General features: G+C 47.2%; 1 protein-coding gene across 4 annotated transcripts in view; it reads left to right on the top strand.

Moving 5' to 3' along the window:
• BRINP2 (BMP/retinoic acid inducible neural specific 2) overlaps positions 1-20,651 on the top strand; it is a 109,670-nt gene extending 89,019 nt beyond the window's left edge. For all 4 annotated transcript variants that reach the window (XM_070267743.1, XM_070267744.1, XM_001498292.6 and 1 more), the window contains exons 4-8: positions 1,023-1,231; positions 11,080-11,185; positions 13,764-14,000; positions 16,707-16,929; positions 18,596-20,651. In XM_070267743.1, the coding sequence (XP_070123844.1) occupies positions 1,023-1,231; positions 11,080-11,185; positions 13,764-14,000; positions 16,707-16,929; positions 18,596-19,712 (1,892 nt within the window). In that variant the 3' untranslated portion in view covers positions 19,713-20,651. The remainder of the gene's footprint in view (positions 1-1,022; positions 1,232-11,079; positions 11,186-13,763; positions 14,001-16,706; positions 16,930-18,595) is intronic.
• The last annotated feature ends 5,427 nt before the right edge of the window (positions 20,652-26,078 follow it).

Raw genomic sequence — 26,078 nt, forward strand, 5'->3', positions numbered from 1 at the left:
GTAGTCTTCCCGGGTCTCTGTGCTTCCCGGCCTATTATTGCCTGAGAAATGTTTTCTTTCTGGTTTCTCTGAGAACAGTATAGTGTCGTGACGTCCAAACTCACCCCAGAACATTGCTGTTTGTTTATAAGCATCCTCCTAAGTTGGGGGTGTGGGGTAAGGTGGCTGGGGGGCGGACAGGCTCCTACTAAGCACGTGCCAGCAGGGGGCGCTCCCAGTTTTCTTTTGACTGAGCCATCGAACCCAGAGGCTTCTCCACATCCTCATACTTGCTGTGGCTGCAGCTGTCAGACCCATAGGCAAAGAAGTAAATGTCTGTTGAGTCCCTGACCCCTGCTTCTTCTCTGTAAAGGCTGGTAACCAGCCAAACCACTTCCAATGATTCTGGGCTGGATGGGGGCGAGGTTGGGAGTGGGGATGGTACAACCTGTGGCTAGGACCCAGGGCAGAATCAAAGATCTGAAGAGGCAGAGTTCTCTCTGCCCTGGGAAGAAGAAAGCAGGATTTATTACAACATTTAGCTTGCTGTCTGATGGACAAAAAGGAGCTCTCGAAGGGTTCACGCCAGCTGGGGCGTGTGGTAGATGTCAAGTGTTTGATGGGGAAGAGGGAGGTTGAGCTTCAAGGATTTTGCCCTTTCCAAAGGAGCAGAGATATCCGGGGTGACTTCGCATAAACAACTTGAGAAAGAGAATTTTATCTCCCCTATGGAGGTAGCTTGCCTGAGACGGAGATCAATAAAGGATGTTAAATGGATAAGCTGGGGAGGAGGGGGATGAACTTTGGAAGACTTACAGAATTAAGGAAACAGAGGAGGGCCTCTCAGGCACTGATGCCTCTTACCCTGTGGCACAGTCAGAAGACAGTGTTCTAAAGTTAGCAAGGGATGGGGAAAAGGGCAAGAGCAGGGGCACCAGACTCCTTCTCAGCTCCATCGATCCTGGCCAAGGGTTTCATGTGCTTATTCACTGGGGATTAAGGAGCAGAAGGCCTCACCAATGAACCCATGTTGTTTGCTACAGGAGAAGAGTCCCTGACCATTTTTGTGGACAAGCGGAAACTGAGCCGAAAGACAGAAACAGCAGGAGGTGCCCCTGTAGTTGGGGGCAGTGGGAACAGCTCTGCTGTGTCCCTGGAGATCCTGCACCAGCTGGCAGCCTCCTACTTCATCGACAGAGAGAGCACGCTGCGACGGCTGCACCATATCCAGATAGCCACAGGGGCCATCAAGGTAACGGTCTGGAGGTACTGGGAGAGGGAGGCGGAGAGGCAGAGAGAAACCGAGGGGGAGGCCGGAGTCTTAACCAGCTCCATGTCAACTGGGACTGACTGATTCAAGACGCTTTCTGATGTAGGCACAACCAGCCCTAAAAAATGGTCTGGGTCTCCACTGTACAGCAAATAGTCATGTGCCATCTACTCTGAGGCAGGCTCCAGCCAAGGGACTGTTGTGAAAGTAGACAAGGTCCCTCCTCTCCAGCTGTGACATTCTAGTGGTGCGTGAAGATAATAAACAAGTAAAAATCAGAAAGTAATTTCAGATAATGATATAAAGAAAGGGCAGAGTGTTAAGACACAGATTTCCTGGGGTGAGAGAAGGGAGCAGCTAATATTAGCCAGATTGGTCAAGGGAGGGCAGTTTGGGTTTAGACTTTGAGGCTGAGATCTGAATGATAAGGTAGCTGCGTGAAGATCTGAGGGAAGAGCGTTGTGCAGAGGGAAGTGTAAGTGCTAAGGCCCTGAGGCAGGAACCAGCTCGGTGCCGTGGTGGAACACAGAGAAGACTGCTGTGACTGCAGTAAGGAGAAGAAGAAAGACGCTGGTACAAGATGAGGTTCAGAAGTAGGCTGGAACCGGTTTTCGTGGAACATGGAGCATGGCCATGATAAGGAACTTCAATTTGTCAAAGTGCAATGTCAAAACCAGAGAGTTTTAAACAGAGGAGTGATATGATCTCATGTATGTTTTTTAAAAAGATCAATAGTTACTGTAACTTTAATACCTATAAGCCCCGTCCCATCTTCTCTACTTACATCTAGGAGATTTCTAGGAAAGTTCATAGTTTTAGAGAAGAGAAGATCAGTGAAAATACTAGAGAACGCTGGATTTTTTTATTCTAAATATAAAGTTAGGGTGGTCATTCAGGGTCAATCTTGTCTTATAAGCCTGCTTTTGTCACACCCACAATTCACAAAGAAGTTTCGTTCGTTTATTTTTTCATTCAATAAATATTTATTGAGCACCGATGATGTGTCAGGCACTGTTCTGGGGACTGAAAATCCATGAACAAAATATGTAAAGTCCCTGCCCTCATGAGGCTTAAATTCTAGTGGTGGAGACATAAATAAATACACAATGTCAGGTGACATTAACGGTATGAAGAAATAAAGCCAGGGAAGAGGATAGAGAGTGATGGGGACATGGTACTTAAGGAAGACCTCTCTGAAGAAATGTCATTTAAACAGAGATCTGAATGAAGTGCGAAGCGAGCCACACAGGGATCTTGAGTGAGAGCATTCTACAGAGAGAAGAGCTAGGGCAGTTGTCCTCAAGTGCGAGTGTGTGTGGTATGACCTGGGAACACCGTGTAGCATAGCTGGAGTGGAGTCAAGAGAGAAGAGGGAGATGAAGCTACAGAGGTTGCAGGGGCCAGATCATGAGGGCATTACTGATTAGGGAAGAGAGGGCAAAGGGGGATCCTGGAGACCAGTGCAGTGACTATTGTCATGGTCAAGGTGAGAAATAACGGTGGCTTGGACAAACTGGCTGTATAGAGTTAGCGAGAAGTTGGCAGATTAAGAGTATATTTTGATGGTAAAGCCTACAGGATTGGTTAATGAATTGGAAGAAAGGAGTTCAGATTAACAGCAAGGGTTTTGGCCTGAGCAATTAGATGAAGAGGGATTCCATTTACTGAGAAGGGTAACACTGTGGGGAGGAACTGATCGGAAAGAAGTAAAGCAAGAGTTCGGTTTTAGACATACTGAATTTGGCATTCCTATTAGACATCTAAGTAACAGCGTACAGGATAACAGTGGCAGACCCACCTCACTTCAATGCCCAGGAGGTGAGGTTTGGGAAAGCAGACAGAACTAGAGAAGACTGCGGAGGAAACCATGCCCTCAGGATCCACTAGGTTGTGGTTAACGCAAAATGGTAAAGCCAACTCTTGAGAAGAGATGGAGTCCATAGGGGATCTTGCTGAGGGCTGATCATGAGATTCAGAGAGCCCGATGGAAGTTAACATGAAGAGAAGGGGTCATTTAGGGGATGTACAGTGTTTGGAGTGAGAGTCTGAGAGAGGAGGCTGACTGAGGTTAACAGAGATTTAGGGTACATTTGGGAGGCTAGTATCTTAGGTGGCTTAAGATGATGAAAAAGAACTGTTAGTAGCCTGAAGTGGGTTTTACTAAGAAGATAGACCCCTGTGGAAGCCCCTCGCTCCCTGGTCCTGGTGTGGGCTGTGTCAAAGTTGGAGAAGAATTGATAGTGTCATGACATGAAAGGTAGGCCTAGATCAACAACTCAAGGATTCCATTAATGTTCCTTCCTATCCTTTGACCTGACCAACTTTTCACTTTCTATCACCGCTTCATGGCCTCATTTCCCCTTCACCCAGCTTAGGTTCCCTGGTCAATCACTGTAATCATTCCCTTGCATGTATCTTTAACTTGCCCTTTGCGTCCTCTTCATACCCACTGCCATTCTTTTGATTCAGGACCTCGTTTTCTGGCATTGTCTTTTTAACTAGGCTTCCTGTCTCCATTCTCAGCTCTTCTCCCTGATTCAACCTCTATGTTGCTTGCATGAGTGCAAATCATCATATAATATCATCCCCTTGCTTAAAATCCTTCAGTGGCTCCTGACTGTACACGGGACAGAGTCCAAACCCCTGTACCCAAGCCAGGGTGGCATTGTGTTGCAATGGAAAGAACAGATGCTCAGTCCCAAGGAGTCTGAGCTCTGCCACTGCCCATGGTGGGGCTTTGAACAAGTTACCAAACTTCTCTGAAGCTCAGCCTGCTCATCCTAAAATTGTTGAATATAGAATGCATGAGCCACAGCACAACTGGAGCTGGAAAGAGATCATTCCTCTTCTTCCTAACAAAACGGTAAGGCCATTGAAGATCCGTCCCTGCTGTCTTCTAAGTTTCATCTCCAAAAAAATCCTTTTTCACTCTTCTCTACCCCATTTCCCTCCTCAGCCCTTCACTTACCATTTACATCATGTAACCCAGTCCTATCTACCAGCCTTCATTCAGACATCCCATGCTCTGTGTCTCCCTTCCCTGCACCTGCTGTTTGTTTTGCTTGCAAGGCTTGTCTGTTCACCTGAGTGGCACTTTCTACTTCCTCACCCTTCTTTGCTCAGCTCAAAAAGATAATTCTTTGGTGGAGCCTTTCCTGACTCCCAAGGTAGTTTAATGCCCTGCCCCCCCCCCACCCCCCCACCCCCCCACCCCCGCTCAGTGTTTCAAGCACACGCCTCTTCTACAGGGCATATCATTTGAACTATAATCGTGGGCTAACATGATGACCTCTGAGACTCTGAGGTCCTTGTGGGAGGGACTGGGTCTCATTCATCTTTGGTTCCCAGTAAGAATACATATTTTGCCACATTCTGAGTAATGAGGAGAGGTTTGTTGAATGAATGAGTGAATAAATGAATGAGTCATTGACCCCATTTTCCACATGGGTTAGGCTCTTCTCAGTGTGTGCACAAGTGCATAAAAGCAGTTTTAGCTGAAAGAAACAAATCTACTCAAGGCAGCTTGAATGTAAAGCTGGTTTATTAAGAGGATCTTGTGAAGAATATCACAGTCTCCAAGGACAAGACACTAAATCCAATCCAGACACATGAGCCTTGTAAAAGGACAGTAACACTCACAGTTTACTCTCTCTGTTTCTTGTTGGAACATGTCTTTACTTTTTCGTCTCCACCTGCTTCGTCTTCCTGCTTCTCTTGTCCAAGTTCTGTCCTCTGTTTATTCTAGACTTTTCTGTGCCCCAATGACTTCAGTTTACAGTAAGCTTTATCTTGATCTGGAACTGACTCTGGCCTTGACTGAGTATTATCTTTCTGTTTCATCTCTCAGTCGGTGCCATCAGGGCAGGGACCACGCTCTTGTTCATTGTTGTATCCTCAGTTCCTGGGACATAGTAGGTGCTTGATAATTATTTATTCTGAATTTTGTGTCCATAATCACCGTTTAAATTTTTTCTCTCAGTATCACTGTTCCAAATTCCTTGGAGAAAGAATCTGGCTCAGGGTCCACCTGAGTCCAATATGAAGAGTAGGGGTTATTTAGTCTCAACATGGCTTATGGGACTCACCTCCTCAGCAAGGTGTGTAGGCGGTGGAGTAAGAGGTGGGCAGGCACCCCAATCCACATCTATTATAGTGCTGTGGATGCATTTTCCAGAACTATAGCCACTTCCCATCTCCTCAAAAGAGGAGCCGCCATCCTCGGAAGCCTCTTTTTGAAATCAATCACACATGGAATGTGAGATGAGTGTTCAGCTTCCCTTGGGCTGATGACCCAGCGTTTGTTTCTCTGTGGAGGACTACAATGGGTTCTCCTCATGGGATGCAATTCAGAGAACCGTGAGAAAACAGGATCATTTAGTGTTCTCTTTGACCTCCACTGTCCAGCCCCTTATCTCCACATCACTTTGTGAGCTCTGATGACCTGCGTGACTTGTGCAAGGACACTCCACTAGACCAAGGAGCAAAGGGAGGTGTCAGTATCCCATCCCACAGTTCTGCTCACTTGATAGGGTTGACCCACCCATCTTGTCTTGACAGTAAAGGTGTCTCACCACAACCCATCTCTTTGCACTGATATACTTAGCACTTACAGATCCACAGAACCAGGGCCAGCAGGCTGGAAGCACCTAGCATCCTGGCTAGCTAGCACTCTCTTGTTGGCCATGCAGCACCCACCACCTACTTCCCTCCACTGAACCTGCCTTAGCAGTAGTTGAGCTGGCTTCCAGCACTGTCCTTGCTCCAGATGGAGGTGGCTGGGGCTGAGGGGCTCTGCTCATAGGCTCACCCTTGGTGAAAAAAAATTCCTTGGGCCTATCCGCCTGTTTCTTCTTTCTCTAAGCTGGTGTGCTCCTACTTTTTACCCTTTGTTAACGACTTCTTTTCACCAACATGGAGAAAGAGGCACTCTACCCCTTCTGTTTACCCGACACATTCCTCTGAGATCCCACTGAATAACCCCCTCGGTTGCAAGGTTTCCCCTGGTCAGCACACACCTCTCTTATAGGATTTGTCACATTATGTTGCAGCTGCTTACGTGCATGTATCCTCCTCCCAGCCCCCATCACGACAGGAGATCTTAGAGCAGTAGAAACTCTGCAGAGTCATACAGTGCCAGGTCCCTTCACAGTATCTGGCATGTGGTGAGACACTCAATAAAATGCTTGATGGGGGAAGGCAGGCTATATGGTTTAGTGAGAAACAAACTTACTCAAGTGAGAAGACTTGGGATTGGGTTTCAGCCTTGATGCTTACTATTTCTATGACCTTGAGAAGCTATTGAACTCCTTGACATGGAGTTCCCAGCTCTTTAACTCACCTGTACCGGGGGCGTACATTCAGCAGATATGGGTGCACCAGTTATGAAAATATTAAAACACTTCCATACCAGCTTGTAGATAGTCTTCACCCAAGCCCCCTGTGTGCCACCCTAACCACCTTGATCCCTCCCCTGAACCCCCAGATCTCCCCCTTCATGGTAACCAAAGGGGTAATGCCCCTCTGGAGGCCTCCAGAGTTCTGCTTTGACATTATGGCTGGCCCATCTTCTGATTAGTCAGCACACTCTGTCCTACCTGCTGATAAATATTGTGACTGTCACCCTTGACTCTACCATAGGGTCGGGGTGACACCACATGGTATAGTCCGCATGGAATACTTTGCAAACTGTAAAGGGCTGAACACTTATCCCTCCTGTCCGTAATTCCCGGGAAGGGATCAGAGCCGTAAAGGAGGGGAGGGGCCTGTTTCTTAATTGGAGCTCACCCTGTATTTAATCGGAGGCTGAGGAAGGACTAGGTGGGGAGAGTTTGAGACGCTCATGGGCTGATGAAAAGAGCCCACACCAAAGTTCAGGTGGATCCCAGGATGGCGAAAGGGAGCGGTTCTCACAAAGCATCCTTACACTGACTTGTCCGAATCCCTCACCGCAGCAGCCTGAGCTTCAATTTGCAGCTCTTTTAAGCATACACACCATCAGCTGTGCTCTTCCTGCCCAGTCTATCGCTCACAATTAGAAGCCCATTTTGCTGGGCTCTTAGCTTTGCAGGTGTCCCCTAGGTAGGACAAGAGCAACGGGGAAGTGAAGGGCGGGTGCGGGGAGTAGACTCCGGAATGAGGGTTTGCATGATCTGGTATTTATGTAAAATTGGATCTGCTAATGAACCTGAGATCCATCAGGGCTTTTGGAAAGCAGGACGGTCTCTGTCAACAGACCAATTAGCACACAATTATTTTCCCTTTCTGAAGGCTTATCTGAGGCGCTCTTTGAACACACGCCTGAGTGAACTGCACTTTCCATTACCTCTCTGGGCCCTCTTTATAATCTGCCGAAGCTGTCTGCCTCTTCGACAGAGAAAGGCCCGGGTTTCTCTGCACCAACCCTCCAGAGACTCTGGGACTTTCCTCACTGGGGGGAGGGGTCCTCAGGCCATCCTGCTATCAAGTGCTCAGGCACTAGGTGCAGGAGGACCCTCTCCAGCTCCCTCTCTTCTTCCCACCTCCCTCCTTCTCTAGAGAGGACAGAGGTGGCTCAGAGCAGAAGAGCAGGGGAAAGAGCAATGACTTAGGGATGTAGTGAAACCTGATGGGCCTTCCTTGCTCGGAGATCTGGCTTGGATCCTTCCCCCTAACAGGAAATGAGCCTGGGCATTATGGTCTTTGTCTCATCCTCATCCCCATCTTTGTGCCACGATTAACAAAGGGAAGCTACTCACACCCTTTCAAGGATTTACCTAATTGATCATCCTCTTGGGGAAGTGACCTTTGGAAATAGCAAAGTAAAGGTCAGATAACAGATCAGAGCCAGCCCCTAAACGCTGAACAAGATGGTGGTGGTGGTGGTGGTAGGGAAGCGGATGGATTGGTGGTAGATAGGTAAGGATAGTGGTGAGACAAGGGAGAGGAACAGGGCTGGTCACTGTTCTCCTCCTTGGGAGCCATCCTACTTCTATATAAGGTGTATAGCTCCTGCCCAGCCTGGACCTGATGCTGATGAGTGACCAACTCAGGGGTGGGTGGATGGAAAATCCAGGGCAAAACTCAGTGACAGTGTAGTGGCCAGCTTACCTGGAGATGGGGACAGAGAAGTCTCCCAAATTCTGCACTCACCATCCCACCTTGACCACCTCATTCCAAGAGGGGCAGTCTCCCCCAGAATATCTGAGTTGTCTTTAGCCATGGCTCTTTTCCTAGGGGTTTTTATACCATATAGATAAAAAAGACTTTACTTGGAGAAAAGTCTGCCTCTGCCTTCTCTGCTGCAGTCAGACAACTTAGCTTGTCACCCACTCACTCAATAGAGACACTATTCAACACCTAGTCCCCACCTGTGGGGAGAGGCAGACCCATGGTAACAAGCAACCAGAACACTGGGATGATGGAAACATGTCTCCGCTTGTCTGTAAACTCCTTAAGGTAACGACTGGGTCTTACTCACTATGAGTTCTGCTCGCTCCTTGAATATTTGTTAAATGAATAAATGAGGGAAGGAAAGAATGAATGTATGAGTTGAATGAATCCTAGCCCTGCAGGTGACTGGCTGTGTGATCTTGAATAAATCACATGACTATCTGGCCTTGATTTCCTCATGTGTAATATAGGGATACTACGATCTCAAGTCTACACTGTTTCGCCCCAGGTTCATTCTGAGGAGAGGGCAGATCACTAAAATACATTGGGAGGACTGGTCTGTTGAAAATGTTTGTTTTTAGGAGTGATGTCATCCAAAGGGATTTTTATTTATCTTTTGCAGTCCTTTGATGTGCCCTCACAGTAGACACAGGCATTGAACTGGAGTCTGAGGACTCAAAAATTACCATCTTGCATCGGCTACTCAGCAGCCCTGTGAGCTTGGGCTCTGTAACTCTCCCAACTTTGGTTTCCTCCTTTGGAGAGGGTAGTAGTGAGATTTGTCTTCGGGAGTCACTGTGAAGGTTAGCTGCGATGGTCTTGGAGGATGATCTGGCAAACTGTAGAGAGGTTGTTCCTGCCCCTGTCATGGTCTTGGTCCCTTTCTTGGCTCAGGCTGGGCCTTACTGCTTCTCATGCATTGTGTCATCATGGCCCTTTGGTCTTTGTCTGCAGTTATCAATTTTTCTCCCACTCCCCTTCCTTCCCTCCCATCCCCACTTATCCTTCAAGACCAATTTTGGCTTCACCTCCTCACAAAGCCTTCTCAGACTACCTTAAACCACAGGATCTCTCCTGCCTCTCTCCCCACTGTATTTTTAGTCAGTATCACACCATCTCTCACTTGATTACTCTGTTCCATGTGTATTTTTTAAGCCTAAGTATACTAATTCCCTAGAAGGATGTCCCTTACACTTTGGTGTTCACCGTGGTAACTGGCAGGGCACTGGACACATGTACTACACACATTTGAGCTGGCGGGTTGTAGATCATGCTGCCCCTTCTTCTTTTCTCAGAGTACCTTTCCCTCCCTTCTCTTCCCATCCTATTCTTACTTAGCTTTATGAACCAATTCTGCTGGTGTCTCCTCTGCTACTTCTTCCCTTGTTTTCCCTTTGTTTAGAGATGTGTTTTGTCAGGGCTCTTTGTGGCATGTCACTTTTGCTCCGTTTGGATGTGTATCAGTCAGTTGTGTGTGTACCTGCCTCTCCCACGGGCTGTAATCTCCTGGAGGACACAGTACATCACTTGTGCATCTTTGTGCCCACCTCTCCACTTCTCAAAGCCTGCACCATATTACTCATATGTTCTCTAATTTATTGAGTACCTAGTATGTGCCAGATTCTGTGTTAATTGCTGTTGACAACATAGCGAGCAACATAAATATGAGCTCGCCTCTATGGAAACTTTAGTGTGTGGAGGACCCAGACTTTTACCAAATACTTGCATAAAAGGATAGAAAACTACAACTCATATGCCTGCTGCAGAACTGAGGTGCCTGGATCTGGGAGAGAAGGTCAGAGGGACCAGGGCAGACTTCCTTGAAGAACTCTGAGAAAGGCAGCACTCTGTCTGATGAATTGGATGGAATTGAACAGTGGCTGCTCAATAAATACTTGTTGATTGGTTGATTGATTGTTGGCAGAGCCTTCGGAGATCCTGAGAAAAAAGGGCCTCAGGTCCCCATCATTCTTGTTACATAATTATTTCAGTGCATTTAAAGCTCCCCATTTTTCATCTTATACTTTAAGCATCAGGGAAAAACTGATAGGCCAACTTTATAATATTTTAAAATGACTCTGTGGTGTTTTGGCATATTACATGGCTGTAAGAGTTTATGTATATTTAATATACTTATTAAAATATGCACTAAGCCCATGGCTGATTTTCTCTAAGGACATCTCAGTGCTGAGGTGGGACTTAAATGTTTAATACCAATAATAATACTCATAACTCAAATTTCTCTAGTGCTCTTCATCTTCAGGATCACTAAAGCCTGCAAGCACCACGTCAAGTGGATGCAGCTGGGCTCGCCAGCAGGCTGACAGCGTCCACATCTGGCCTCCTGTCTTCCTCTGAGGAGGAGAATGGGGTCTCCAGCTGAAAAGTCCAGCTTCCTCTGCACTGAATTTTCTTTCCTAGAAGCAAATTCCCTTTGGCGCCCTCTGAAAGGCTCCCACTTACGTAAAACTGCTCCTGCCAGCCATGTACCAAGGATACTCACTATCTTAGAACAAAGAAGAAAAGTGGCTTTATGCTGCTAGTGTGGGGAAACATAGGCTGCTCCTTTGGCTGGTCAAAGGCGGGACACAGAGCCTGAGACTGGATGACTGGAGAAGGGAGGTGCAAAGGGAAAGTTTCTGCTTGTTATCTAAATCCACACTCTGTGCTTATTTCTCTAGGTCTCGGAGACCAGGACCGGCCCTCTGGGCTGCAGCAACTACGACAATCTGGACTCCGTCAGCTCTGTCCTGGTGCAGAGTCCGGAGAACAAAGTGCAGTTACTTGGTAAGCTGTGCGGTGACGGGTTTCACACTTTTCACACCTGGTGAAAACCTTGGCTCACCAAGGAGCAGAAAACAGTCTTGGCCACGCCATTTGGCTAAACTCTTCTTAAGACAAGAACTATCAAGAGTTCAAAGACCTGTATTTAACAACTTTCCATCATTCTTTTGAGAAAAGTGCTGACATGGTTTACCCTGCACCCAAGACCATTGCTGATACCGCTCGACTCCCAAATCCTCCCACCTCATAGTCCTTCCCAAGGCCTCTGTGACTCTCCTACAACCACAGCACATCCATCCTTTACGCCTTGATCTGGTTCAGTGATCTCCTTTGTTACCTAAAGAACCCTCTGCTTTATTTTAAGGACACATTGGGGAACAGCTGGCCTTTGCAAAGTGGTTATGGGGCCACCATCTCTAGCTCAACTAAGAGCTATACAAACTATGGGACCGTTGGTTATCCTGAGAGTGGTCCCTACTTTCTGTTATTATCTTCAATCTTCCTTGGGAGATAAAGCCAGGAGAAGAATTTGAGAGGAATGGAAACCTTGACCGGAGACAGAAGAAGCCTAAACAGGAAAGCGAAAGGAAAGGGAACGAGACTAGGTCTGGAGGCTGGGAGATAAGGGGAGGCACTGGGCTCCTTCTCTCTGTCCCCCACACATCCTGGGGCAGGGCTATGCAAACTGATTCAGAAAGAACTGTTTGGCAGTGGGAAAAGTTCATTTTTCTTAAACCTAACGGAATTGGACTCTGTTTAAGATATTATTGTCTCGGTATGATAAAATCAATAGCCCTCACCCAGGATCTACGATTACAAATTCCAGGTAACCTGAGCCAGATGCGACCCATCAATGCTTTAGGAATCAAGGAATATATAATAAAAAGGAGTAAAAGACTCCTTGATTTCGAGCCATCTAATGCCATTAGCGTCCCTTTTCTCCTGTGTGCCTGGATGGGCTGGGTTTGTGTCTGGAAATTAGCGACAAGTGAAGTTCAGAATGTCTGGTGGTTCATTTGGAATAGTTTATGCCATTTAATTTTATAGCCCATCACTCATGCAGACATAGCTCGGGGCACTTATTTTATAGCAATGGGAAATGTTATGGTGAGGAGGAGGGAGGTAATGGGGGAGGTGAAAGGAAAGGACTTGGAGGAGGGTGAGTGTTGAAAGCAAGCATGTGGACCGGGTGTGCGGGGCGGCTGCTCGAGCGCCACTGCGGGCACAGTGTCAAGAAAGGAAAATCCAGGAGCAGTCCCGAACAGGAGGTAGACCTCAAACAAGAAGAACAAACCTCCGCTGCCGCTGCAATCCTAAGCTGTGTTGTGAGGTCTGCTGAGACTGGGGTACATACTTTGGGCTCTCTGACTTCCTGCCAAGGACAAGGTCAAGGGTATGCAAATGAAGAGCTGGCAGACATTTGAGGGAAGGGGAGCCCATCCTACGCAGAAGGCCTCATGTCCCTTGCTCTCCTGGTGCAGCGTCTCACAATGTCCCTACAGGGGAGCCTCCTGCAGGACTGACCTCGACCCTGGCCCAGGCTGCGTACAAAGGCGTGCCTGTCCTTCATTCATCTCTTGACGGTTTCCAATAGCCACCCTCTGTGGCTTGAAGCCAACTAGGAGTAGATTCTGCTTTTGGTAAACTAATATCCACCACAGATGGTCAGGAAAAGTGAAGCGTGGAGCAATTTAGTGGATTATATCCAACATCAGAGGCAGCTAATTAGAAAAGAGCTGAGAACCATTCATCTCTATCCAGGCTGGACTGAACTTGGGGTGTCTACCACCATCCTGGTTTCAAATCGCCTTAAAAGTCAACTCATATTGAGATGGGGCAGCCAGTGCCAGTTATGCAGTCTGAGCTGATGGGACAAGGGCAGGTCTGATACCAAGTCAACTTTACTAGTACTGTGACCTGGGCAGGTCACAGTGGTGGCTGGGCTTGGATTTCCTCATCTATAAGAGCCTCAGTGTGACCACGAGTGTGACTTGTGCCCATACCTGGAAAGTACTTGGTGTAGTGCCTGGCCACTCTGTACCCACAACACCTGTCCCTACCTCCTAGCCAGGGCAGCCTCCTTGGTCCTCAGGGCAGGGGTGGGAGGCCAGGAGGGTCAGCATTCAGTAACATCCTAGGATGCCTGCTGCTAATCTCAGTGAAGCCAGAAACAGGATGGCTATTGGAGGCAGAGCCCATCAGTCTTGATTCTTCCCCCATGAGGGCTATAAGTTCTTCTTTTATCTGAAACATCGTCCCAGTTCCATCCAAGAAACGCTGATGTGTAGCCAATAAATCCGTTCATATGATATACATGCTCTCAATGTGGCTGATGTGAGGAGCTCGACTAAGCCTTTGGCTTTGACGTTCCTCATTTTCAGATCCTCCCCCATCTGTCATGAGGGCAGCCGTAGCCTTCTCTCCCAACCAGCTCAGCAAGATCAGGCCCTGGGGTGACCATTCTTGGACCCAGGAGGGACAAGTCAGAAGAACCCCAGCTGGGGATCCTGCAGCCTTGGGTGTGGGAAACTGAGTCCCTGCTGGTCCTCCCCAGCAATTCCTTGACCCGTCCTTTCCCTAGGCCTGCAGGTGCTGCTGCCCGAGTACCTACGTGAGCGCTTTGTGGCCGCGGCGCTCAGCTACATCACCTGCAGCTCTGAGGGCGAGCTCGTCTGCAAAGGGAATGACTGTTGGTGCAAGTGCAGCCCCACCTTCCCAGAATGCAACTGTCCTGACACCGACATCCAGGCCATGGAGGACAGCCTGCTGCAGATCCAGGACTCCTGGGCCACTCACAACCGGCAGTTTGAGGAGTCAGGTGAGCAGCAGGGCAGCCCAGATTTCCTCCCTGTCAAAGGGTGAGTGCAGGACAGGAACATGGAGAACTCAGCCTGGATCCTGGCTCAGTGACTTACTGTCTCTGTGACCTCCAACAGGTTATATGACTACCCAAGTCTCAAGTTGTTTTCTTTTGTTGTATATGCACAGGGACATAATCCCTACCAAAGAGATATGTTTGAAGGACTTAATAAGCTAAGGTCAGCATAACTGAGGGCATAGGCCTTGTCTGTCTTGTTTGCTATGGATTCCATGGTGCCTGAACATAAGGTGCACAATGAATACGCTTGAATGAATGAAGCACATAGACTAGTTCTAGGAGGTGCCCAGTACATGCTGCTTGTTGCAGGTATAACTAATTCAATGTCACCTTGAGACCTAGATTCAGAGAACTTTGTTTTGAATCTCTGTGTTAGCATTGAAATTTTGTATCCCCACCAAACTCGTATGTTGGAAATCTAATGCCTGAGGTGATGATATTAGAAGGTGGAGCCTTTGAGAGATGAGGGCAGAGCCCTCATGAATGGGATTAGTGCTCTTATAGAAGAGGCCCCAGAGCCGGCCCTGTGGCATAGTCGTTAAGTTCTGAGCACTCTGCTTTGGGGGCCCAAGTTCACAGGTTCGGATCCTGGGTGAGGACCTACACCACTCATCAGCCATGCTGTGTTGGTGACCCACATACACAAGAGAGGGAGATTGGCACACATTAGCTCAGGGCTAATCTTCCTCAAGCAAAAAAAGAGGAGGATTGGCAACACATGTTAGCTCAGGGTAAATCTTCCTCAAAAAAGAAGAAGCCCCAGAGAGATCTCTCACCCCTTGCACCATGTGAGGACAGAGTCAGTCATATGCAACCCAGAAGAGTTCTGCCACCAGAACCTGACTATGCTGGCCTCCTGATCTTGGACTTCTGGCCTCTGGAACTGTAAGAATTAAATTTCTGTTGTTTATAAGCCACCCAGACTGTGGGATTTTGTTACAGCAGCTCAAAGTGACTAAGACACTCTGTTACTGACCAGCTTTGTGATGTATTGGCTGTGCGGCTTCTCAATGCCTCTGTTTCCCCATCTGTAAAAGAGGGAAAGTGATAATAATAGGTGGACGAGAGGCTCCTATGGGACAATGAGGATAAAATTAATCCATAAAGAACTCTGCATGGTGTATTCATACTGAATAAATGATAGTTATGTGGATATATCTCAAAAACATAATGTTGGATAAAACAAAGCAAAATGAAAAAGGTTATGTATTATATACATAATATAGATAACATAATACACTGATATAATAATTTATTTAATATAATACGTATTTAATACTATTTATATGATGTTTAAAAGCATACTAGGCAGCACTTAATATTTTTAATAGATAAATATGTTTGTAGAAAACGTTAAAAAATATATAGTAATGATAAAAAAAATCCAAGCAAGTGGTTACATCTAGATGGAGGTGGAGGGGGAGTTTAGGGCCTTTGAGTATATTTGATTTGCCTTATTTCTTTAAAAAAACAATCTGAAGCTAGTATGGCAAAATCTAGGTGGTGGGCATGTGGGATTTTATCCTGTTATTCTCCATGCTTTTTGTATGCTGCAATGTTTTATAAACAGAACTATGTACATGCTAGTTGTGAATGTCATTACTAGGTGTGATTCTCCAATGTCTGGTGGGGGGAGGGGGCATGAAGAACCAGGTGCTTGGGAAATCAGGATGAGTTGAGGCCCCAGGCATTGCCATTTCAAGTCCCAGACAAGGTATTTAGTAGCTAAGGAAGACATCACTGTCCTGTCCCCCAGCTCAGCTGCATTGGACTAAAGGTGGTGGAATGTGTCCATAAGTCTCAAGTGCATGGGAGATGATGCTGGGCTTTCACCACCATAAGTTACTGCTAATGAGTAAATGAGGGCTGTCTGGACCCCCACCGGGAGACTGGGTAGCTGCAGGTCCCAAGTAAAAGCAGAGCCCTGGACAGAGATCTAAGCATGAATTCAGAAAACGTGTTGTGCCCAGGAAGCTCTGAGAAGAACTCAGACTTGCAGTAGGAGCCAAGAACCAGAGAGCGTGTTTCTCTGGATTAGCTTCAGGAAAGAACAGGTATCTGGCCAAGAATTAAAGCTTGAAACAGAGCAAGTATATCCCAGAGTCAAAGAGAAAGATGGGGAGGTGGGGGCTGATCTCAGGGACTGAAAGATTTCTGAGAAGATTTCTGAGCTGGGTGCTTGGTCTCCATGTCGACATTGGCCAGTCTTGTGCACTCTCCCCTTCACGAGTGCCTCACATCCTGAATAAGGGTGTTGTGGTCTTATTGAAGACGATTGAGTGAGACAGGGTTGTGAATGACTTGTAAGGAGGTATCAAGGCGAAAAGAGATGCGCTCCAGTGTCATCAGCAAAAGCAGGACCTCTGGCCCCTTGGGTGGTGACAGAGATCCGTTTTGAAATTCAGAAGCATATTAGGAACAGGAAGGATGGGAAAGAATCCTGAAGCCATATTTTATGGTATGTTAATTATTTCTCAATAAAGCTCTTTAAAAAGAAATAAATAAAAGGGTCTGGGAGAGTGGATATGAAGTGTCCTTCCTCATGCGGTGACTCTGAAGGGCCAGCTGGATCTGGGGAACTCCCTCCTGCCCCTCCCAGGGTTTGCATGGCTCCCCGTCAGCTCAGTCCTATGTCCTTGCCCACAGAGGAATTCCAAGCTCTGCTGAAAAGGCTGCCGGACGACAGGTTCCTAAACTCCACTGCCATCTCCCAGTTCTGGGCCATGGACACCGGCCTCCAGCACCGCTACCAGCAGCTGGGAGCCAGCTTGAAAGTGCTCTTCAAGAAGACCCATCGGATTGTCCGCCGGCTCTTCAACCTCTGCAAGCGCTGCCATCGGCAGCCTCGCTTCCGCCTGCCCAAGGAGAGGTGAGCACCCCCAGACCCCCGAGTCGGAGCTCAGCCCCTTCCCCCAACAGCTGCTGAGGCCAGGGAGAAGCCTCTGTCCACATGGCAGAGCTGGGAGTGGGAACCCACACACAGCCTTTTAGAGTCTCCTGTTATCTTGACCTGCTTGTATGGCATTCTCCATTAGGAGTTGCGTGGGAACTGAGAGAGAGAAGAAAGAGAGAGGCTAATTTTTCTTTTATATAGATTATAGTAGATTCAGATGTTATTCTACTAATACTCCAATTCTCACTCATTTCCATTTTAATTAGTCTTTTAGGAAAACAAGGGGTGGAGTTAAAGTTTGTACACCAATTGCATATGGTGGGAAATACACACATTGGACTGTTTCAAATAAGTGGCTGCTCTGAGTCACAGGAGGAAAGAAAGCTGAGGCCCCATGGCCTAGGGAACAGGGTGGGGCTGTATGCTCATAGGCACACATTTATCCATTCATTCACTCCCGTATTCAACAAGTTTTTATTAAGTCCACATTGTAAGTCCTAATATTATACAATGGGGGATATTTGTTAATTGGGAAGATATAATAAATATACAGAAACATAAAAACTAGAAAATTATAACTATGTGGCAGCCACTTAAAGCCACTTAAATTCATGATCATGGAATATAAATCAAAGGCACAGTCTAGTAAAAGCAAAGGCCAGAGAGAAAAGCCACCTTGGAGAAGAAAGTCTTGGCCAGACTGTGTGGGAGGAGATGGAAACGGACTGGGTGTATGGGAGACGGAGCATTCCAGAAGAGGGCAGCTGCTCTTGCAGCAACCCAGAGGGGCGACTCTAAGTGATGCACAGGCAAGAAGGGAAGCCAGCACGGAGAGGACAGACCAGCAAGGGCTTTTGAGAGGGGTTCATTTTTTTTTTTCAACAGATAGTTATTAAATGCTTGCCATGCACCAGGAACAATCCTAGTTTCTGAGAAGATGTCGGTGAATAATGCAGTGTCCCTGCAATCATGACATTTGCTGGGAGGTCATCTGTGAACAAGAAAACAACAAGTAAACACAGTGATTTCCAATACTGATCATTGCTGTGGATTACATAAAAACAGGGTTATACGATAGAGAGTGACTGGGTGGTTCTTTTGAAAGGGGAGTTGTGGAAGACGTCTTTGAGGAGGTATCATAAGAGCTGAAATCTAAATCTTGGGAGAGAGCTAGCCACAGAAAATTCCTATTCTTGGTGCAAGAGTGATAGAAACAGAAAATAGAAAGGACAGAGACCGTGAAGTGAGAAAGAAGTTGGCATGACATTGGAAAGTTTGGAGAGCAGTTGTTGGAAGATCTTATTTAGAAGGCTGAAAACTAGATCTGATATGGAAGATGGTGGAGATCTTCTCTAGGCTTTTGAATAGAGAATGAGGTGGTACTTGCGGGGATGAGCTTGGCTGCTTCCAGGACAAGTTTGATGTCAAATATTTCTGGTGCTGATCCATCAGACACCAAGCTCTAGGCCCTACTCAGTCATTCCAAAGTGGTGCAGTAGGGTCTCCATCATTCAGAAAACTTGGGGCTTTTATCTTCCTCATCGCCTTTCCTACCTATTAGTCAATGTCCTGCTACCTTTCAGGAAGATGGCAGTGTGTGGCTTCCTATGACTCTTGCTTCATTTTATCTTCGCTCCCAAAGGTCCTTGTCCTATTGGTGGAACCGAATCCAGTCTCTCCTCTACTGTGGAGAAAGCACGTTCCCTGGCACCTTCCTGGAACAGAGCCACAGCTGCACCTGCCCCTATGACCAATCTTCCTGCCAGGGCCCAATCCCATGTGCCTTGGGTGAAGGGCCTGCCTGTGCCCACTGTGCTCCAGACAACAGCACACGCTGTGGGAGCTGCAACCCAGGCTACGTGCTGGCCCAGGGGTTGTGCCGGCCAGAGGTGGCCGAGTCCCTGGAGAACTTTCTGGGGCTGGAGACAGACCTGCAGGACCTGGAGCTGAAGTACCTGCTGCAGAAGCGGGATAGCCGCATCGAGGTGCATTCCATCTTTATCAGCAACGACATGCGTCTGGGCAGCTGGTTTGACCCTTCCTGGAGGAAGCGCATGCTGCTCACCCTGAAGAGCAACAAGTACAAGCCTGGGCTGGTGCACGTGATGCTGGCCTTGTCCCTGCAGATCTGCCTCACCAAGAACAGCACCCTGGAGCCTGTCATGGCCATCTATGTCAACCCCTTTGGGGGCAGCCACTCTGAGAGCTGGTTCATGCCCGTAAATGAGGGCAACTTCCCTGACTGGGAAAGGACTAACGTGGATGCAGCTGCCCAGTGCCAAAACTGGACTATCACCTTGGGAAACAGGTGGAAGACCTTCTTTGAGACAGTCCATGTTTACCTACGGAGCCGAATCAAGTCCCTGGATGACAGCTCCAATGAGACAATCTACTACGAGCCCCTGGAGATGACCGATCCCTCCAAGAACTTGGGCTACATGAAAATCAACACCTTGCAGGTCTTTGGCTACAGTCTGCCCTTTGACCCGGATGCTATCCGGGACTTAATTCTCCAGTTAGACTACCCATATACTCAAGGTTCCCAGGACTCTGCCCTCTTGCAGCTCATAGAGCTTAGGGACCGGGTAAACCAGCTTTCTCCACCCGGCAAAGTCCGGCTCGACCTTTTCTCCTGCTTGCTCCGGCATCGGCTCAAGCTGGCCAACAACGAGGTGGGCAGGATCCAGTCCTCCCTGAGGGCTTTCAATTCCAAGCTGCCAAACCCCGTGGAGTATGAGACAGGCAAACTCTGTAGCTAATGGGGGGCCCATGCCAATACTGGGCAGGGCGGGGATCCATGAATCGGGGCCACAAAGATCCTCCAAGCCCTCACCTTAGTGCCAACACGGTGCTCCACTGAGACTGAAGGCACCCAGCAGACAGGACCTTGGGGCTTGGACTGAAGCAGGCAGGAGAGAAAGAGACAGCCACTGCACACATGCGTGCACTCACCATGCGTGTGCGCACGCGCGCGTTCACACACACACTCACATGGGAAGGCTACAACTCAGCATCTCAGATCTGTGAAGTCAGTGCTTTCTAAAATGAATGCAGTTGAAGGAGAGGAGCCAAGGGAGAGATTAAGAAAAAGAACCAGCCAAACCATGAAACAAACGAATCCTTAAAGGTGATTCTTATCATTCAAGAAAGCCAGAGGGGACAGTAACAACAGGAGAGGGAGGAGCTCGTCCTCCCCCTCTGTGGAGTCGCTTTTGTATTCTTTTTAACCAGATTTCTTAAAATGGCGTTGTTTCGTGATTCCCCACATTGGTTCTTACTTTTTGTACGCGGCCTCCTCTGCACTGTCCTGAACACTGACTGCTCCTGAAGCCGCCTCCGTTGGATAACTCAAAAGTGACACCGATAGAAGACCAAGACCGCTGAGAGCGGGCAGGCAGCCTGGCGCCCCTCCTCACTCCTCCCTCCCTCTGGTCCCCTTGCTTCCTCTGCCACCCTGGTTCAGAGGCCCTGGCTTCCTCTTTGTTCCCCTCCTGGTCCAGCCAGAGCTCCTCTTCCAACAGCACTATTCTGTTGGAGAAAGCAGCTCTGTCAAGTTAGAGGGAGACAATGTATAGGGAAATGTTCTTTTTTTAAAAAAAAAAAACACAAAAAGCAAAAATATTTATTTTGTGATTGTTTTCCTTGTCAATCTGCTCCAGCCACGTGAACATATGAGTAAAAATTTACCTGGTTTAATATATTTTTTTAAAAGCTGTTTTTTAGGGGGAAAATGAGAGAGAAAAGAGAAAAAAAGAGTATAGTTCCCTGGGCTGCCTGGATTTTATTTTAATTGCTGTGTGTGTGAAATGTGGGTGTCCACGGATGGTGGCTATTGCTGTGTGGGAGGCTGGTTGATTGGTGTATACGCAAGGGAATGCACGTCTGGCTTGACTGGGGTGTGCGTATCAGGGGTAGGGGTGGGGGGGTATTGAATGAAGAATGGGTTGAGGCAGAACTCTCCCAGAGAGTTATCTGGCTGCTCCCATCTCCTTTTTCCCCAGGAGTGAGAACTAACACAGATCCTGCACCAGGATTTCCCACTCTCTGGAGAGTAGTATGAAAATTCTTACAGGGGGAACTGCAGCCTTTGTGCTGGGGCAAACGCCGGCTCAGGGGGGCTTCCTCTTTGCCTATACTGCTGAGGACATCAGGAGAATTTCCCAGACTGAAGCTTATGGTCTAGGATCACCCTCCGAGGAACTTGGGAAAGATGCAGATGTGGTATTGGTTCTCTCCATTCTGGCTGATTGCCACTTTCCCAGCCTAAAATGTGGGTTTGACATACACTACAAAGAACAAGGCATCATTCTCCCCTTAGGACCTCCCCAGGTGGTATGGGAAGCATTTCATAGCAAATCTTTTGGAGAATCACTTCTCCATCTATTTTCCTCATGTTCCAAGTACAATGCGTAGGCATGACAACCCTCATTTCATTCAGGCGAATGTCACCATCTAAATACTAAGTACCTCATTCCCGACCTGTGGAACATCTCAGTTGGTACAAAATGAACTGGGAGACAGAAAGGATGGTCATGTCTGTCTTCTCAAGAGGCTTCTACAGTTATTGTTGCAGAGGGAAGACTTCAGCATTCTATTTAATCATTGCACCATCTTTCAATCCACGAGGACCTGCAATCCTTGGTAGATAAGCAGCCTAGGGCATTTCTTTCTTCACAAGTCCCCTGAAGGCTTCTAGGGTAGAAATCTGGAGTGATGGGATGATCTAGGGGTGAAACAAGTACTGCCTGTCTATTTCTAGTTCAGCCACTTAACGAGTCCAGAGGGAGTGTGGGGAATTTGTATCAAGCTCCTCATCTGTGGAAGATGGAACCACAGATGCCACCTTTATCAGTGGGGGTGCTCATCTGCCAGAGGAGTGAGCTTTTGTTGGGAAGGGGGTTGCAAGTGGTGGGAAGTCTTTGGTACCTTCCAGTGATGGGGTTTGAGAGGTGTAAGGTGGACACTAGATTTGGATTTTAGCACTGTGAGTGTGCATGTCTACATGCCATAGGAGTGGGTGAGCAGAGGCCTTCACTGATGAATTACAGGCCCGATGTGCACAGCGATATTCAGAGTGGGGAAGAAAGGAATCAAGAATGTGCTGTGCACAAAGTTAGCAGCGTGGACCCTCAGTACCATGAAGGTAATTGCCCTGGTGGGAACAGAGGCCCACCTGGGCCAGTCCCACAGCTGAGGGATGGAAATCCTTGGGTGGCAGTCTCTAAATCAGAGACTAGATGGAGGGAAAAGCATATCTATAGAGTTATTAGGAAGGTTTCTGTATCTCCTTATCAGATTCCTGTCTTAGGAAGGCTCTGGGAAGATCACGGTATGATGTGTTATGGTTTTAGAAATATACACATCCAGTTACAAGATTCCACTTCTTGCCTGCTTGAAGGTTTAAAGCATCAAGTGTATGAAGCTGAGTGTCTCAACACCACCTAAAATACTATTACACATTGGTAAATATTTGGGAGGGCCCTTCCGAGCCCAGATGCAAGTACCATATTGATGGGAGGCCTAAAAGACATTATTAATTAATTATAGTAGTAGAGATGTTTGTATTTGACCTACTCATCTGTTATCTGTGATGGATGCCTAACCCTTCTGTTCTGAAACAGTGGTGGGATGTCTGGTGTAGAAGAGCTTGAGTCAAAGCAGCAGACCAAAGACTTTGCTTCTAGAAGGCAGGTGGAAGAAGGGAGGGGAATAAAGGATGGGAAGGATTCCTTAGGCTTTTAAAGGCTTGAAACCATCAATTCAGCATAGAATGTCTCAGAACGCTAGGCTGGGAAATGCCATAATAAGTAGAGGCAGTCCCCAGTCAAAATTGTTGCCTTAAAAGTCTATAATAATTAGAAGATGTGAACCACCTATTCTCAAACCAGTTGCAAATAAAGAATTGTCATTAATTAATTAGTACTGAGTTGTCAATGTTGGTGAACTCATTGTGGAATTAAGAACCAAATCACAATTCAGTTACTAGATAGAACAATAAGGAATTCAAGCCTTAATTGTAACCCCAAAGAGCTAATACATCAAATGCTAATCTACCCTAATGCTTGAGACTAATATTTCTAATACTAAATACTATATTTAATACCTGCTGCTAATAATAGAATGCTATGCTCTACAAACATACTCATGCACCCGCAGCCAAAAATATAAATGAAGATTGCTTCAAGTACTGGGTATCACAAATAGTTCAGATCCAGTTCTCGGCTTCTTTTCACAAATATGAAAATAGTCATCATGATGGCCACAGCTGCCTTATGAGTAGATGGAATACATTGCCTAAATGATGTTCTGCCCCAAAATGTCACCTCCAAAGTCTGTAATTTCATCATGTAAGTCTGTTCTCTTGCATATAAGAGAGATCTTTTTTCCATTATATTTTGTATGAAAATTAAAATGCCCTTGGGAAGAAATAAGTCTTAGAAGTTAACCCACTGGCAAAATAGAGGATTAGATTTTTGGCGGTGGAGAGTTGTTAGAGGTCATCCAGTCTACTCATTTCTGACATGAGGAAGAAGAGGTTGCAGAACTTGCCCAAGGTTGCATCTATTAGCAGAGCCAGGAATAGCAGTCTAATCGCTTCCTTCTCTACCTCTCTGCCGGTAAATGACTTCTGGCTTCTGAGATTCAACAGGGACCCAGTTCAGGGCTTGGGAGTGTAAGGGTGGAGGAGGGAAGACAATTTTCTAGGCAGGAGAAGAGGACTACTAAGAGGTGGGAGTATCTTCACATCTCTCCCAGGGATTGGTTCTAGCAGAAATAATCAGCTGCTATAACTTATTGTTAGTGCTCTCCAGGCGATTCCGACTCCTAGGGACCTTGTGCACAGCAGAGCGGAACCCTGCCTGTGCTTTTTGCTCCATCCTCTCACTTTCTGGCACTGTATCAGACCACGTTCCACTGCTATTCACAGGGTTTTCACGGTCAATTTTTTCGGAAGTGAGTGGCCAGGTCTCAGTCTGTCTAGTCTGGAAGCTCTGCTGAAACCCGTCCACCAGGAGTGACCCTGCTCGTATTTGAAATAGCTGTGGCATAGCTTTCAGCATCACAGCTACACTCAGCAGCCACAGTGTGACAACTGATAGACGGGTGGTGTGGTTCCCTGACCAGGAAACAAACCTGGGCCACAGTGGCGCTGAATCTTAACCACTAGACCCCCAGGGCTTGCTAGCTGCTCTCACGGGTGAGAGAAAAACAGCGAAGTTTCTCCCCTGAGAAGCTTTAAGCACAGAGTAGACGTGTTTCTATCTAGGCTGGAGATAGAGGGATCAACTTGCTGGTTTCCTGATGACTCTATCAGCTCAATGGTTTTTAATTACAACATCCTGCCTCCAATTTCTTGATGTTTTGTATAGACTACCAATTAGAGTTTGAAGGTCTTGACAAATCTGATAACTTCTGCACATCTTCCTTGTGAAGGCTGGAGACATCTGGGTCCACCAGCATCCAAAAGTCTTAGGCTGAGCAGTCACCATGGTGAGTGTCTGACCTAGGTCTGGGACCATGGCAGAGAAGAGTAATAAGGCAACACTCTGCTGCGCACTCAAGAGTCCTTTCTCCTTCCAGCAGTAGACCAAGAGAACACAGACTGGAGGAGACACCCAGTTCTCAACTGTGGTCTGTGCTCCTGGCCTGGAAGGATAGGTTGGAAAATTCAGGTAGTGTGACTGGCTGTAGACACATAACTTTCTTCTGGTTTCTTGTTCTAGTTCTGCCGCCAGTCAGCTCTGTGACTGTGAGCAAGTCACTCCACTTCTCTGGGGCCCGGTTTGCTCGCTGTAGATTTCCTGTGCAGGTACTGGGGGTCCTTCTAGTGCTATCCTTTTACGGTGTGAAAAGCAGTGTGGGGTAGGAGAGGCCACTGGTCAGACAGACCTGGATTTGCATGTTGGCTCCACACTTATATTTAAGTGACCTTACTTCTTAATTTGTCCCCTTAATCTGTAAGCCAACTGCTTCCCAACTCACCTCCCTAGAATTTTTCTTTCTGAACACTCACCTCTCTGCATACTTTTCCTCTATACTCTCCAACTTCCAGAGTACATGTGTCCCTTCAATTCCTTAAAACTCAATCCATCTCTTCCCTCTCTCCCTCCCTCCTTCCTTCCTTCTTTTATGTGCTAAGTGCTGGGCACTAGGCTAAGTGCAGGATATCCAAAACTCTATGAAGCATGTTTCTGGGCCATAAAGAATTGCACAATATAATGTGGGGGGTGGGGTGGGGAATGCATAAACAAATTGGACCAGTGCATTCTCTAGTAGAGGGGAGCAAAGTATTTATGGAGTCCAGAAAGGGAGCAATGACTGCCTGGACGAAGCACATTTATAGTGAACCTTCTAATAACTATGGAAACAATACTCCACGTCTCCAGATGTTTTACTATCAGTGAAGGGAAAGATCTAACATGTACGTCTGCATCCCTTCTCAGAGAGCAGGAAAGAGTAACGACAGCAGCAGAGCCCCACTAAAGGCACACGCTACATCTGGCTGGTGCTCTTATTTGTGACTCCTGTGCACCATGTCAGCACCTTTTTATTCAGTCCAAGGCACACTCAGGAGACTGCCTTGTGAGGTGGCAGTGTCCTGAAACCCGTGCTTCCCTGCCTTTAATGTGCAAATGACTCACCTGCAGATTCTGACTCAGCAGGTCTGAGGTGGGCCCAGATTCTGCAAGTCTAGCAAGCTCCCAGGTGATGCTGCTGCTGCTGCTGGTCCGCGGACCACACTTTGAGGAGGAAGCTTGCAGAGAATAAGCCTGTCATCTTCCTGCAGTGCTCAGGACTCTAAAATGGGAGCCTCCCAGGAAGTACAGGGGCTGAGAAACCAAAAGGTCAACAATGTCTGGCTAGGAGGTGAGGACCTCACTTATGAAAAACTTACTGCCCTACTGGCCTTTAATCTCTCAACCAGTTAGGGGCCAGGTGTCTGACCAATGTTCACCAGTAAGGTCAGAAAAGAGAGGAGGAAGGAGAAAGAAAAGGAAAGGAAACAGATAAATCAAACTCCACGAGCTGAGAACTATCTTGCTTATGAATGTGTTTACAGACAAGCAGCCCCACAGATCAGTTGAATTATGCTGGCTGAGTAAAGGTCTTTTCCTGCAAGGCTA

Source organism: Equus caballus, chromosome 5 (assembly GCF_041296265.1).
Source record: "Equus caballus isolate H_3958 breed thoroughbred chromosome 5, TB-T2T, whole genome shotgun sequence".
Classification (NCBI taxonomy): Eukaryota; Metazoa; Chordata; class Mammalia; order Perissodactyla; family Equidae; genus Equus; species Equus caballus.